General features: G+C 43.2%; 1 protein-coding gene across 4 annotated transcripts; it reads left to right on the top strand.

Annotated features, from left to right (window-relative positions):
* Positions 1-7,347: 7,347 nt before the first annotated feature.
* On the top strand, positions 7,348-14,187 carry LOC113934033 (small vasohibin binding protein). 4 transcript variants are annotated; one of them, XM_027614504.1, is made up of 3 exons: positions 7,348-7,465; positions 8,287-8,455; positions 13,762-14,187. In XM_027614504.1, the coding sequence occupies exons 2-3, from the start codon at positions 8,342-8,344 to the stop codon at positions 13,846-13,848; spliced, it is 201 nt and encodes a 66-aa protein (XP_027470305.1). In that variant the 5' UTR covers positions 7,348-7,465; positions 8,287-8,341; the 3' UTR covers positions 13,849-14,187. The 4 variants fall into 4 exon arrangements, with proteins under 4 accessions (XP_027470305.1, XP_027470330.1, XP_027470311.1 ...); XM_027614529.1 differs by having other exon boundaries at positions 7,448-7,465; positions 8,310-8,455; XM_027614510.2 differs by lacking the exon at positions 7,348-7,465 and adding an exon at positions 7,466-7,593.
* The last annotated feature ends 1,883 nt before the right edge of the window (positions 14,188-16,070 follow it).

The following is a 16,070-nucleotide window of genomic DNA, read 5'->3' as shown; positions in this document are numbered from 1 at the left end:
CTGGCAAGAATTCACATTTTTATTGGAAGCCCGAAGAAGCCCGAAGCCAGGGGCTCCCCCTGTCCCACACACTTCTCTCTAGCTGTCTCCTACACACCAACAAGCCACACCCTGCCTGTCTGCTCCTGATAAAGGAACAGAGCAAAGAGGAGGCTCCCTAAAAGCGAGGGAACCCCCCCGCAGTGCTACCCGGTGTAAGGGACCTTTGCCCCCTTTCCCTCCCAAGCTAACTGCGTAGGTAGTGGTTCCCTTCAAGATATTTCAATCCTATCACACTCTTTCTGACAAGCTTGCTCCCCTTTACTTCCCATATTAGAGTAAAATTGAAGTTTGGTTTCAAAGACACCCACCAATTAGCTGCCTTCTTTAACCCACTACCTTTATCTCCAGCTGCACCCCGACATGTGCTTTCTGAAAAACGGACTTGCTTACTGTCTCCCAACAGGTGGTAAACCCTTTCCTGCCTGTCCTGCTTTCATAATATCCGTAACTCTATATTCATAATATCCCTAAATGTATCCCTAACAACACATTATGTATTTTTGAACTTTATACAAATGGAGCACATTGTACATAATTCCCTGTGATTTCCTTTTTTCACTCAACCTTAGTTTCTGAGTCTAGCAGACACCTGTGGTGGCCCACACCATACTCCCTCAGCATCCCCCCAATCTTTGCCCGATTCTAGGGTAGCTGAAACTTGCAGGCAAGCTGCCAGCAAGCCACCTCAAAAGCCACAGTGTCTCTTTGTTTATCTGAATCTATGAAGGCTGGGAAGGCTGTTCAACCTGTATGCAGCCCAGGAGTTTAGGAACCTGAATAGCCCAGGGGACCAACTGGGCAGTGACAGGCGTCAGTGGAAAACGCTCCTGCCTCACACCTTTGGAGGGACAGTTCTGAGCTGTACTCTACACAATACCTCAGAGAGTTCCCAGAGGGAATGAGCTCAGGAACCCACAGACATCAGTAGTTCAATAACGCACATTTTAGTGATTTTTCTTCCTTTTCTTCTCACTCACCATTTCTGATTCCTGGGATCACCTCTCAAGTAAGCACTTGCACTGAAGGACTCAGTTCACACTCTGCTTTTTGTTGGAGTACAGATTAAGATATTGAAATTCATCCAGATGGATTCACAGAGCTCTGGTACATTCATTCCTCACTGTGTGGTAGACACTGTATGAATATACCAACATTTCGTCCATTCCCTCATTGATAAAAATGTGGCTTTTACAAACAGTGCTGCTAGGAACATTCTTTCCTGGTTCACGTGCCCAAGAGTTTCTTTAGGACAGCCATGTGTGGGGTCTCTGGGGTCCATGAACTCCGGGAGCCCCTGAGATCCTTTCATAAGGTCCCCCAGTATTCTTATGTCCATAATACTACTAGGCTGTTATTTATCTTTTCGCTGTGTTGACATTTCATCTGTTCCTGTGGGCTTGAGAGCTTCCCAATACAAAAAGATTGTTCTCATGAGACTGGCAGTGACATTAATGATTAGTGGTTTTTTGATGTTGTGTAATGAAATGTGTCAACATTTGAAAGAGCTGCATAACTCCGTGAACCAATAACTTCCAAATGGCTAATGCATGTCTTGACAAAAATCATGCAAAGGTAAAAGATCTATTCAATATGCAAGATAAACCAGTGGGTTTAACTGTAACAGAGTATAAGAAGTTCGTTGGTGTATTATACATTTGAAAGTTGCTAAGCAAGGACATCTTAAATGTTCCCACCACAACAAAGAAATGGTAATTATGTGACAGGATGGGGAGGTGTCAGCTAACTTTATGGTGGTAACCATTTCACAACATATAAATGTATCAAGTCTTACAAGTTGTAAACCTATCTGTCGATTATATCTCAATAAAGCTGAGGGGAAAAAGACAAGAAAAGTTTACTGGTATGATTTTATTTTTTTTATTTTTTTTAAAGATTTTATTTATTTATTTGAGAGAGAGAGAGAGAGAGCACAAGAGGGATGGAGGGTCAGAGGGTGAAGCAGACTCCCTGCGATGCGGGACTCGATCCCGGGACTCCAGGATCATGACCTGAGCCAAAGGCAGTCGCTTAACCAACTGAGCCACCCAAGCACCCTACTGGTATGATTTTAGATCCTATGCTGCAGTAACCTTTCAGAAACTACCACTCGCCAAGTGTGGCTATAGTATCAAAGAAGAATACCCACAGTTATCTGAGGAGGCGAGTGAAATGCCCTTTTCCATTCATTTCAACCACACTCTTTTCCATCCATTTCAACCACACAGCCTCCTGCCGCAGATTAAATGCAAGAGCTGATATGAGAATCCAGCTGTCCCAGCCAGCCAGACACTTAAGAGATGTATAGATATGTAAAACAGTGCCACTCGTCTCACTAATTTTTTTGTTTCAGAAAATAGTTGTTTTTCATAAAACGTGTTGTTTATGTTAACATGTGTATTTGTTATGTTTATGTCGTGTTTTTGTTTACATATGTTTATGTTAACGTATGTTTATGCTAACAAGTGTTTATGTGTATTGCCTTTTTAAAAAATTTTTATTTAAATTCAATTAATTAACATAGAATGTATTATTAGTTTCAGAGGTAGAGGTCAGTGATTCATCAGTCTTTTTTTTTTTTAAAGATTTCATTTATTTGAAAGTGAGAGGAGAGACAGTGAGAGAGTGCAAGCGGGGAGGGAGAAGCGGGCTCCCTGCTGGGAGCCCGATGCAGGGCTCGATCCCAGGACCCTGGGATCATGACCTGAGCTGAAGGCAGACGCTTAACTGACTGCGCCACCCAGGCGCCCCAATTCATCAGTCTTATATAACATCCAGGGCTCATTACATCACGTGCCCTCCTTAATGCCTGTCACCCAGTTACCTCATCCCCCACCCCCCATTATTGTCTTTAAGTGAAGTAATAATTATATTTAAAACTTCTTACTTTAATTTCTACTATGGCAAATTTCAAAAAATATAACCCTTATAAGCTGAAGCTCCTTAGGGTCCTCAGTAATTTTTAAGGTACATATAAACACACACCCAGCTACATACATCCCGCTACCCCTACACCTCTCAAAACTGGCAGTAATCCCTTGATATTATTTGATATACAGTCTGCGTTCACACATTTTCAGTGTCAAACATGTCTTTTTACACGTGGTTTGTTCAAATCTGGATCCAAGCAAGATACACATTATTACATTTTGTTAAGTTTCTAAAGTGTCCCTCTGTCCTTCTTTTAAAATTTTCTTTATATTGATTGTTGGTAAAACTTAGAAATTTGTCTTGTACAATGTCCTACATTCTGGATTTGGCTGATTGCTTTTGAGTGGTATCGTTTAATTTATTTCTCTATCCCTCATATTTCTGCTGAATTGGAAAGCTAGAGGTTTGATTAGATTCAGGTTCACTTCTAAGCTCCGTGAGTTGGGTGAGAGCCTCGCCTATCTGTGTCTCGGTTTCCTTACCGGTAAGAATGGTAACTACCTCATTAGAGTAGCATAAGGATTAAATTAGTTAAAACATGTAAAATACTCAGAACAGTGCTTGACACCCAATATATGGTAGCTGTTATCATTACTTGAGGAAAGCCTCCAACTTCAAAGCCAAAGCCAGAGACTAAAATAAACAACAAAGACAGGGTGGCTGGGTGGTTCAGTCATTGGGCATCTGCCTTTGGCTCAGGTCATGGTCCCAGGGTCCTGGGATCGAGCCCCGCATCGGGCTCCCTGCTCTGTGGGAAGCCTGCTTCTCCCTCTCCCACTCCCCCTGCTTGTGTTCCCTCTCTTGCTGTCTCTCTCTCTGTCAAATGAATAAATAAAATCTTAATAAATAAATAAATAAATAAACAACAAAGACAAACTAGGAAGTAAAAGAAAAATGGCAGAAAATCACAATTGATGTCCTCAGAAATATGAAAGAAGAGAAGGTCCTGAATCCACAACACAAAGCAAGAGGTTACCAAAAGGAAAGCCAAAGAACCAGGAAAAAGTCTTGGAAATTAAAATTTTATAGCAGAAACTAAAACATTCAACAGAAGAACTAGAGGATAAAGTTCAGGAAAATCTCTGACAAAGTAGAATAAGCAAAACCAAGAGATGGAAAATGAGAAAGAAAAGATTTTAAAAACAAGAAAATCTATCACAGAGAAAGTCTCCCCAAAGCCTATACATTTCCTGAGTGCCTAGCACAATGAATGAAAAAGACTTACCAGGACACATCATTATGAAGATTTGGAGCGCCAAAGATGAAGGAAAAATATATATCCTAAAAAATTCCAGAAAACAAACTCACAAACAAAAATTACATAGGACATGATGGAAATCAGAATAAATCAGACTTCTCCAGAGTCTAGCCACATGAGAAGCTAAAGGACAATGGATCAATGCTTTTAAAATTCTGAGAGAATATGATTTCCAATCTGGAAATCCGTATCCTGCCAAACTGTCAAGTATGAGAGAAAATAAAGCCATTTTTAGACAAGTTTTCAAAAATTTACTTCCCATGAACCCCTTCTGGGGAGGTTACCGGAAAATGTGCTCTTCTGAAATGAGAGAATAAACCACAAATGGATGATCAGGGGATTTGGCACCGGAGAGTAGAGATGGGAATCCCCAGAATGTGGTTAGGGGAAATCCTAGGACAATAGTTGGACCGTGAGGCCAAGATGACAATTTGGAGAGAGGAGGATGGGCCCGAGGAAGGATGTCTCCAAGAAAGAAAAAAAAAAAAGACACTGAGAGATCACCAGATTCACATGACCAGATCAAGAAATGTTTTATAGTCCAGATGGAGAATTTGGGGGAAGAATTAACAACAGATGCATAATTAAGTGAATGGGGGAAAAAAGGCAAATTTTGACTCTAGGAGAGAAGTGTTATTCAATAAAGTGAAAAGTAATCAGTCTGGTGTACAGCTCAATTGTAAAAATATTCCATAGTTATGTTAATGTAAACTCTGGCTCAGCCAACTAGGGAATTGTGCACATTGGCCAAGTCTGTTGATGGTCACAAAAAGACAGAAAGACAGAGAGGTAGATGGATAGATAGAAATCATAAACTCAGAGAGGAAGAACAAGGAGGGGACTTTCACTCCCTCCAGACCCCAGCCTCACTTTCCTGATGAAGCGTTCCAAACCAGTGTCTCCACACCTGTACCTTTCTGGAGCTAGACAACTCTTCTTGCACCCTCTAAATTTAAACTAACTCTGTCTTACACCCACATGCACACACACCCCTCTGACTTACCCTCTTCCTCAATCCTTTCCCAAGCCAACTCAGCATACCTTCTTTTTTATCAGTGTCTCCACTATTTTTCCAATATTCTTTGGCTTTTCCACTCCTTCATACCCTATATCCAGTCTGTTTTAGTTGGCTTTCTAAAGCTTTCCAAAGGTCCCTGCCCTGTTTCCAGCTGTAATATAGTCCAATCTAATCTGGCCACGTTTATTATTAACAATAATCCAACCAAAATTAATATAGAAGTTTAAAACAACATTTGTTAGACTTTCTTCTCTTTAAAAGAAAGTATAAATCTTGCTAAAGTATAAGTGTTCACTGTAGAAATTTTGCAAAATAAAGAAAATCACAAAGAAGGTAAAAATCCCCTCTACTCTTGGGGCGCCTGGGTGCCTCAGTCAGTTAAAGCATCTGACTCTTGATTTTGGCTCAGGTCATGATCTCAGGATTGTGAGATGGAGCCCTTCTTTGGGCTCCACTCTGGGTGTGGAGCCTGCTTAAGATTCTCTCCCTTTTCCTCTGTGCCTGCTCCTGACCGTGAGCTCTCTCTCTAAAAAAGAAAAAAAAATCCCCTCTACTCTCAAAATAATCTGGATTTATGTTTTGGTGTGTTTTCATAAGCTTCTTTCCCATACGCATAGCATAATCTTTTTTGAAACAAATACTGTGATTACTGTGATTATGTTGTATGTTCCTCTTTGTAATTTTTTCATTTAATAAAGATATTTTATTATTATGTCAATAAATATTCTTCTATGTCATTTTAATGGCTGCATGGAATCCCATGCCAGCCATCCTATTGTTTATTTAATCAACCCCTGTTACAATTATTTTGATTGTTTCCAGTTTTTTACCTTTTTTTTAAATTTTATTTATTTTAGAGAGAGAGAGCAAAAGAGCACTAGCAGGGGATAGGGGCAGAGGGAGAGGGAGAAGCAGACTCCCCGCTGAGCACCAGCCCGATGTGGGGCTCGATCCCAGGACCCTGGGATCATGACCTGAGCCCACGGCAGAGGTTTAACGGACTGATCCACCCAGGTGCCCCTCCAGTTTCTTACTCTTAAGAATAGTGCTATCTCTGATTATCTAGTTAGGATAACTTAGAAGTGGAATTGCTGAGTCAAAGGTTGTGCTTTTTTAATTATTGTGGTTAAAAAAACATAAATTTCCCACCTCATTTAAGTGTACAGTACAGTGGTATTAAATATATGCACATTCTTGTGCAAAAGATCTTTAGGACTTTTTCATCTTACAAAACGGAAACTCCATATCCATTGAACAACTTCCTGCTCAGCATCCATCAATTGTTTCAATTCTTGCCTAACTCTTAGAGGAACAGAAGCAGGGATCTGGAGGACATGTGTTCCTCTGGATAGGCCATTGTCCTATCCTGAATCCTGGCTGAAGTACTTGCTGAGGTACTTACTAGCTGTGTAACCATGGACAAGTCACTTAACTTCTCCGTGCCTCTGTTCCCTTATCTGTACGATGGTGATAATAACATGTCACTATACATGTACATTACTGTACACATTTGTCAACAGGAATAAATGAGTTAATAAATGTGAAGCTCTAAGAACGGTGTGTGGAATATCATAAGCCCCGAAGAGAGGCAGCTGTTATTATTGTTATTATTATTAGACTGAACAAGATTTCTGTTGTCCAAGCATTTACCTAAGATTTTCTTCAATCCTGTTCTAATAAATGAAAAACGATAGCCAGGTATTTTAATTTGTAAAATTATTATAATTGTAAAATTCTAATTGTAAAACAACTGTAATTGTAAAATGATGTATTATCAGTGAGCTTGAACATTTCTCTATACCTAATATTGATTATTTACGTTTGTCCTGACTTCCTTCTTCAAAACACTGCGGCCAGCAGGACCTCACTTGGTCTTCCTAACAAGCTCATAAATCAAGAAGGCGCAAATCACCATCCCCACTTTTCAAATTAAGAAACTGAGGCCCAGAAAGTTACAATTCTCGTCCCAGGTTCCAGATCTCACCCTTCAAAGCCTAGCAGCTGCCCCAGAAAACATTCCCGGGAAGGTATTGTTTAAAGCTCCCCAGTCCCAGAGCCCACGCTCGGGAAATGCTCTCTGCGCACGCGCGGGCCTCTCAGGGGACGGGGCCACAGAGCGCGCCGGTCTCCACCGCCCCGCCTCCCGGCCCCGCCTCCGGGTCTCCGCCCCGGCCCCGCCCAATCCGAGGCGCGGCGGGCTCGCGACTCCAGGCCGGGAGGTAGGGGAAGGCCAGGGTGTCCCACGTGGGGCCTTGCCGGCGACGCGGCGGAGTCCCGGAGTCCCGAGACGGGGAGGGCCGGCGCCGACTGCTGACCGTCGCCCGCCGCCATCTTGCAGCCGGAGAGGGCAGCGGCGGGCGGGGGAGCGTCTCCTGGGGCCGGGCTTGGGCCCAGGGCGGGCGGTGGCGGAGGGCGGGCCCGGGCGGGGCGGCGGCCCTGCGACCGAGTGGGGCCGTAACTGTCCGACTGGCCAGAGGTGGGAAGGCCCTGGCTCTGAGACCGCGCGAGGCCCGGGCCTCCCCGCCGCCCGGCTCCGAGGCTGGGACTGGCTCGCCCCGCCGGGCCGCGGTGGCCTCGCAGTTAGAACAGCGCGCTGCAGTGTAGGAACGTGTCACAGGCCCTCTCGCTTGTTCCTCACGCCGGGGAAGGGGTTGTTGTCCCATTTTGCATACACGAAACTAAGACTCAGAGTGGAGAGGGGATTTTATTTCAGTATTTAAGTATTTAATATCAAGAGAAAGTTTGCTGCGCTGCCTTCCTTCTTTCTATTAGTTTTATTCTTTCTTGCTTTTTTTTTTTAGAAATTTAAAAATACAGAATTTTTTTTTAATTTCAGAAAAATAGATATTATAACAATTTGCCCAGGGACACCCAGCAAGGTCATGGCGGTGGGTTCGGTCTTAGTCCACCAAATCCAATGCTCTTTCCACGGGGCCACTCTGCCTCGCCGGTCAAAGGAGGGTGCTGAACTTGGATATTAGTTAAGGCAGTGACTGCAAATTCTTTTCCTTTTCTTTCCTTTCTTTCTTTTGTTAATCAGGCAGACTCTTCTGCACCATCCAGGTCAGAGCTAAGACGTGTTCAGAAGTCAAGTCATGGATCAACCTACCCGCAAAGAAAAATCCAAAGTTAAAGAACCTGTCAGCAGAGTTGAGAAGGCCAAGCAGAAATCAGCCCAGCAGGAGCTGAAGCAAAGACAAAGAGCAGAGGTGAGATTAAGGAGGAGGCCTGTATACCTGTAGTCTGCTGTAGATGATGCTGGAATAGAGAGGAGAGCTGTGAGGGGGGAGTGCTATTTGCCTCTAGGCAAAACAGCTGTTCCCCTAAGAGGACATCACTGAGGTGCAGAATGATGAAGTGGCAGCCCAGAGTCACATGCCAGGTTAGTGTCAGAACCCTAACCATCTTCAGATGACTCCTGGTGCAGAGCTTTTGTGGAAGAAAGAACGGAAAAAGAGAAGGGACATGTTAGGGAGGGGTCGGCGAGAGACAAGTATTGGACACCCCCTAGCACAGATGTTTAGGCTTTGGCCTGGAGAGTGGCTGCTCAGAACCAGAAGTAGAGGCCCAAGCTTTACATCCACCAAATGTATTTCTTTGTTCCATCAACACTTAGAATCAGGTTGAGAATGAAAAGCTAAACTGTTCACACTACCTATGTGGAACCACATCCAGACATGTATTTTTATTTTAGTATTTAATATCAGAAGAAAGCTTGCTGCAAATTCTTCCCTCTTTCTAGGCATTGTATTTGTTTCTTTTTTGAGAAATTTTAAAATACAGAAAAACAAAATATTAAAACAAACACCTGCGTACTCAGCACTCCATATTGGTAGTCGTTAATATTTTGTCATATTCGCCTGGAGCCTTTTAGATAAATAAAAATTGCATATGAATTTAAAGTCCTCTTTGTCCATTTCCTATCTTATACCCTTTTTCCCTCTCTGTGGGCATCCACTATAATTTTTTATGCTTTTACACTCAGATATATTAATAGATATCCTTGAGTAATATACAATATTCTTTTGTGTTTTAAAATTTTACATTAATAAAATTCTGTTTTATTTTGCATTTTGCTTACATTATGTTTAGAACTATTCATGTTAATATAATCTAGTTTATTCCTCATCACTGCTTACAGTAGTGTATTTTTTTTTTTTTTATTTTTAAAGATTTTATTTATTTGAGAGAGCATGAGCAGGGGGAGGGGCAGAGGTAGAGGGAGAAGCAGACTCCCCACCCCGCCCCTGAGCAGGGAACCCCATGCAGGGTTCCATCCCAGGACCCCAAGATCATGACTCGAGCCAAAGTCAGATGCTTAACTTACTGAGCCAGCCGGGCACCCCAATTTTATTTTTATTTTTTAAGTTTTCATTTAAATTCCAGTAGTTAAAATACAGTGTAATATTAGTTTTAGGTGTACAATATAGTGATTCAACACTTCCATACAAAACCTAGTGTTTATCACCCATCACACCCATCCCCCCACCCACCTACCCTCTGGTAACCATCGGTTTGTTCTCTGTATTCAGGAATCTGTTTCTCGGTTTAAGAAACAAAACAAATGAGCATGGGGGGTGGTGGAAGAGAGAGAGATACGGTAGTCCATTTTATGAATCCACTTTAGTATATTTACCCATTCCTCCACTGATGAACATTTAAATTACTTATAGGTTTTTTGCTCCTACAAACATTGCTGTAGTGAAAAACTTAGATGTCTCCTTTGGCACCTGTGCTAGAATTTCTGTAGAGCATATAGACTAGAAGTAGAATTACAGTGTGTATTTCAGTTTTACTAGGCATTGCCAGATTGCTGTCAAACAGATTGTACAAGTGTTTACTCCCATCACCAAGTGTGAGAGAGTTCTCATTCCTCACTTCTTTTCCACAACATTAAATTTGTGTTGATTTGATCCATTCGTTAAATACCGAGCTGCTATGTGCCCCACACTGTTGCAGGAGCTTGAGATACACAAGTGGACAAGGCAGAGAAGAATCCCTGCCTTCATGGAGATTGCGTTCAGTGCGAGAGGCAGACAGTCAGTATAATAAGTAAAATGAATAGTGTGTTCAGAGTTAATCCATAAACTGAAATCCACCTTTGGATTAAGACAGACCATCTGGGGAGCGCCTGGGTGGCTCAGTCATTAAGCGTCTGCCTTCAGCTTGGGTCATGATCCCAGGGTCCTGGGATCGAGCCCCGCATCGGGCCCCCTGCTCAGTGGGGGAGACTGCTTCTCCCTCTCCCACTCCTCCTGCTTGTGTTCCCTCCCTCGCTATGTCTCTCTCTGTCAAATAAATAAATAAAATCTTTAATTAAAAAAAGACCATTTGAGAGTTGTAGACGTGGATTCTAACAAATTATTCTCCCCTTTACCTCCCCATTGCCACCTGGATCCAGGCCCCCAGATAATTGTACTGCATTGTGCTTTGGGGAGCAGTTGGAGGGTTGTTGTAAGGAACAGCCTGAGGAAACTGTCCTTTGTGCACACTGTAGGGATAGATGTGGAGGGCTTTCTTCGTGTCCTTATTGACATCCTTCTGGTAAGGTTCCACAGGTTAGATTTTATTGGTCCGACTCCAAATTCCAGCTCATCATGAGCCCCAGTTCTTCCCATGGGACCTTGGAGAGGATGCTTCAGCTCCCTACACTTCAGTGCCTCAGTTCCCCCTTGAAAAACGAGGGCGATGATATCTACCTCACAAGATTGTTACAAGGAACAGAAATGTGGTGTGTAAAGCACTCAGCGCAGTGCCTGGCACAGAGAAAGCCCTCAGTAAAAGGCAGCAGGAACCATGTGCTTCCCAGCAGGTGGCCTGCGTTTATTGTGCGGACTCCGGGTGGAAGGACTGATCGCATTGTTGGTGTCGTGCGGAAATGGAATATTGGAACTCAGTATTGGAATACTGCGATGTAATACCACCAGGCCCAGGGCCAGCCTGCACGTGGTTGACCACGGGTATCCTCACATGAAAGCTTATTGTTGCTACTCCCATCCCGACCTTTGTAAATCCCGGCTGGCATAAGGCAGGGAGATGTAAATATAAAATAGGTGACTTTGTGACGTAGAAGGTATTATCCTCACTTGAAAGCACAGAACCTCTCGTTACTCAGGGATTGAGGGGCAGACTGCGGGCTCAACACATCTGACCTTGGGCTCCTGCTTTTTGCTCTGCCCTACAAGCGCCCTGCTGTTGGCTCTATCTGTGCTGCCTGGAATGTAATCTCCTAAGATAGGAATGTGACAAGACCCTCGTGGGGAGGAAGAGACACAGTTTCCATTCAGTTCTACAGAGACGCCGCATTCCAGAAAGATGTGAGGGAGCGTCGTGACGAGTAAATGGAAGAGAGGGCACATGTGGCTGGGAAGCCGCATTTGACACAGTTGGCCACCCTTTCCTTCCTGAAAGTCTTTGTTCCTTGGCTTGGGCCTGCTGACCCATTTTGAGTCTCTTCTTTCTCTGCTTATTCTATTTTCCCTTCCACCAGCCTGCCTTCTGGATCTAGAGGTCCCCAAGGAGCTACTTAATAGCCCTCTCAGTCCCCAGCTCAGTCACATGCAGATTAAAATGCTCGTTAAAGCACGAATGGATGAAGCAGAGGTTCAAATGAATATATATTAGAAGTGTATTCATATATATGTGAATATATATATATTCACATATATATGATGTGTACAGTTAAAGAAGATGAATAAAACCAACACCCCGTGTCTACCACCCGACTAAAATAGAGTGTGACCAGTAACTTGGAGGCTCCTCGGGCCCCACTCTGGTCCTGTCCCCAGCCCTTCCCACCAGCAGTGCCCTCATTCCTTGATTTTAATGCTGATCATGCCCTTACTGTTCTGCACTAGTTTAGTATTTCTCTGGGTACCCCCAAATAATATTTTGTAGCCCAACAATATACTGTCTACTTGTTCACGTTTCTGGGGCGCCTCGATAGGTTGGGTGCCTCCCTTCGGCTCAGGTCATGATCCCAGGGTCCTGGGATCGAGCCCCATGTTGGGCTCCCTGCTCCGCGGGGAGCCTGCTTCTCCCGCTCCCTCTACCCCCCAACTCCTGCTCTCTCTCACCTTCACTCTCTCTCTCTCAAATATATAGTTGTGCACGTTTCTGAATTTATATATGTCACTACATTCTGTGACTGGCTCTCTTCACTCAGCTTCTTTTCTTTTTTTAAACTGTTCAGATCTATTTATTTATTTGTTTTCATTCTGGTAAAATAGACATAACAGAAAAGTTAACCATTTTAACCATCAATATTATGCTTTTCGAGAATCATTTGTGTTGTTGATTTATTAATTGTTTTCATCACTGTGGAATCGCCTTTTCCTTAAAGATTATAGGATCTTACCCCAGTAAAAAAAAAAAAAAAATGGGGTGGAAAAGATTATAGGATCATTCAAACTTTCTATTTAGTCAGTTTTGATCATTTTACTCATTCTAGCAATTTATTTCATTTACGTTTTCAAACTTATTGACACAAAGTTCATAATATTTTCATTTAATCTCCATTATATCAGTAATTGTGTTTCCTTTTTGATTCTAATAATATTTGCTTATGTCAACCCCTTTTTGTCTTGCTGAATCATGTCAGAGATTTGCAGGATCTTCTCTACTATTTTCAAAGAACTATCTCACAGGGTTGGTGATCCTCGCACATTTGGTTGCCTTTTCTGCTCTTTATTTTCTGTTTTCTATTTGTCTCCCTTCTCAGTTTCTTTTTTCCCCCCTTTCTTGTCTTTTCTTAAATGAATCAAGTTATATCACCTACACACAAACACACTCCTTCATTTTTCCCTTCTACAAATTGGAAAGTTTTCTGAGGTTTCTGCTCTTTAGTGGACAGATTGATGCCACAAGGATAAGGAAAGGTGAGGAATGAGGTGGATACCCGACCTTTCACCTGAGAATGTCTCTTGCAGCTTTCATTCCATCCCCACTGCCTACCCTACGTCATATTCTTGCCACCTCCTCCCTGAACTATTGTAATGATGTCTATAAGTGGCCCCTAATCTCTTCTTCCACTTTATCCCTCACATGGTCTCCAGTTATCTTTCCCAAAGCAGAGATATCATCAGGTTGCTTCCCTGCACACTAATCTCACTGGCTCTCCAGAGTCTGGCCAAAGTCCAGAGGCCGAGGCATGGCATGTAAGGCTCCAACACACTTGTCACTTTCTGCAGCTCCCCAAACTCTATAATATCCTTCATATTGGCCTCGTTGAAGTTTCCAGAAGTCATCCTGTACCTTCCCGTTATGTTTGTTTCATCATACTGCCCCCTGGCCATCACCTCTCGTGGCCCTTCCCCAGTCTCTACTTGTTCAAATCCTCCGGACCCTGTAAAAGCCAGATCAAGCCACTGCATCTCTCCCGATTCTCCAGGTGGAATTGGTTCCCTTCTGCTGCATTACTGGCATTTCCAAACGCCACGGCCTGTGGCGTCGGTGGCGTCCGAGGACAGGTGGGGCAGCTGCCTCCCCCTCTAACGGCTCTTTTTCTCCCCTTCAGATCTATGCCCTCAACAGAGTCATGACAGAGCTGGAGCAGCGGCAGTTCGATGAGTTCTGTAAACAGATGCAGCCTCCTACAGAGTGAGCCGCCCCATGCAGGAGCCAGATGGGGCCTCGGAGGCTGGCTTTCTCAGCTTCGTCACCGTGTCACTGAGATGGTCCACTTGGAACCTTACAGAACTAGACAAGAAGCTGTTTGCATTGTTCCTGAAACTGGATAAATCTGAACTTCCCGTCCGTCCCTTCTGCTTCACTGGTTCCTTCAGTCTGAATTGGCCCAATGCTTGCTGAAGAGACTTGTTTTGTTCTTCTAAGACGATACATTCTTTTTTTTTAAACCTTTTTCTATTGTTTGAGAAAAATCAGTGTTTCTCGTGAAACTGTAGCTCCTCTCCAAAAATATAAATAAAATGCTAATAAAATGTTCGTTTGCTCAGACTTTAGCTCGGGGTGCCTAGCCATAGAAAACGGAGTCGGAAAGAATGTAATAGGTAAGACAAGTTGGGGTGAGCAGAGGGAACCCTTTCTCCTTCAGGAGGGAGTGGAAGGGAGGACACGAGAAAGAACGTGAGCGTTTCCAGTTCTCATTCTTCCTGGGGCCAAAGCTCGGCAAACCCAGCAGCTCTGAAGTTTTTAGCCTCATGGGTATAAATATGGGAGCCTCGATTCCCCGATGAGCCAGTACTCAGGGCAGAGGCCTGCAGCTAGGATTCTTCTCACCTTGTGACGGACAGCTAGCCGCGGGCTGGTACCAGTGCGGAGACGCGTGCAGGTGCTTTTCGCTTTTCATTCCAGGAGCTACTTTATCAGGCCTGGAAGTTTGCTGATAGGAATACCCAGACGGGTTCCTCAAGAACCATTTACCCACCCATCCATGCAACCTGCCATCTTTAAGTATCAAAGTGTAAAGTTTCTGCCTCAGACATTCGTATCAGGAATGGTGGGTCATACTTCAGCTTTCACGATGAAAGAGTTAATGCTGAGCAAAAGCAGAACTTGTTCTTTCAGGATATTTCATTTCCAGATATTCCTGAGTAGGGAGAAGGGTGTCAGAAAGCAGAATATGTATGGAAATGAGGTAGCACTCTCAGGGCTGCTACCTCCTTTACTCTCTACCCTAGAAATGCCCGTATTTTCCCTACGGGTGTTGGGAATATCTCAAGCCATCCCCATCTCCTCTTTGTCTCCCTGCTGCCTCAGAAGTCACTGTGAATTCTGTTCCCATTGCTGTGGCTTGTTTTAGGAGTAAACTGGGCCATTAATGGGGTATGAGTAACTTGCTACCACTGTGGAGAATGTGTTCTTGAGAGCCCAAGTTATAACTAAGGATACTGTCTACAAAGATTATCCCCATAAGTTGTAATTAGAGTCTATGGTGTCCTGCCAAATTTGGGTTGAATGGGGATTATTTGGTTTTGTTTTTTGGAGGAGTTGGGGTTTGGAGTGAGCTATTATAAACCTATAAAATGCTGTAGTATACTACAAAGAGCACAGTTTTTGGACTCAAGTGACCTGGGGTCAACTAGCAATTCTACTACATTAGGTAAGTTATTAGCCTCTGAGCCTCACTTTTTCCATCTGTGTAGTGGAATATTTTCTTCCTGTCAGGGTCATTTGTTGGAGTAATATATGAGAATGTATGTAATATATCCTCAGTAAATGCCACCTCCCTTCCCAACCACCTTGTTTCATGGGAAATGTTCCAAATTTCAAATAACCAAGTAATGCGTGAGCATCAGTTGGAAAGATTCTGATGCTTGGTTGAGAACTGCCTGTATTAACGAGTCTCAGCCCTAGATCTATTCCATCCTAGAGAAGTCCTCTAGGATTGCAGTTTTTTAAACTGCAGGTGGTTGTAAAATCAGTTTAATAAATTATGACGGGCTTTTTTTTTTAATGAAACAACATTAAAATTATATGTGGTAAAGATATTATTTCATGAAGCTTTTGTTTCAGGTTTATGTATACTTATGAAAGCATCTACTGCATTGGAGGTAAAAGTCCCTTATTTCTATGGGTTGTGGCAAAAAAAAAGTTTGAAATGTGAGGGATGTGTGAACAAGGCAGGACTGGATCATCTTCTTATTCACAATTTAAAGGGAAAGAAGTTTCATCTGCCTCAGGGAAGGGCTGCAGGGGCCTTTGCGTCCATAACTGGAATAGCATTCAATGCTAAGGCTCTTGCAAGCATAATCAGGGAAAACAAGGAGCACCTCCTTTCTGCTTCCCTACCTGGAATTCCCTAACCCTGATGTGATCTACTCCCAGTTTCTCAGAGGTAAGAGATATTTTTGGAGCTCTGCATCA

This window comes from Zalophus californianus, chromosome 4 (genome assembly GCF_009762305.2).
Source record: "Zalophus californianus isolate mZalCal1 chromosome 4, mZalCal1.pri.v2, whole genome shotgun sequence".
NCBI lineage: Eukaryota > Metazoa > Chordata > Mammalia > Carnivora > Otariidae > Zalophus > Zalophus californianus.
Note: the sequence above shows the minus strand (reverse complement) of the source record. Positions and strands in the feature narration are given on the sequence as shown.

Excerpts from the sequence above, each read along its gene's own strand:
- LOC113934033 (XM_027614504.1), top strand. The coding sequence starts at position 8,342 with ATGGATCAACCTACCCGCAAAGAAAAATCCAAAGTTAAAGAACCTGTC. Across the intron at positions 8,456-13,761 it reads AGCAAAGACAAAGAGCAGAG|ATCTATGCCCTCAACAGAGT; the intron begins GTGAGATTAAGG and ends TCTCCCCTTCAG.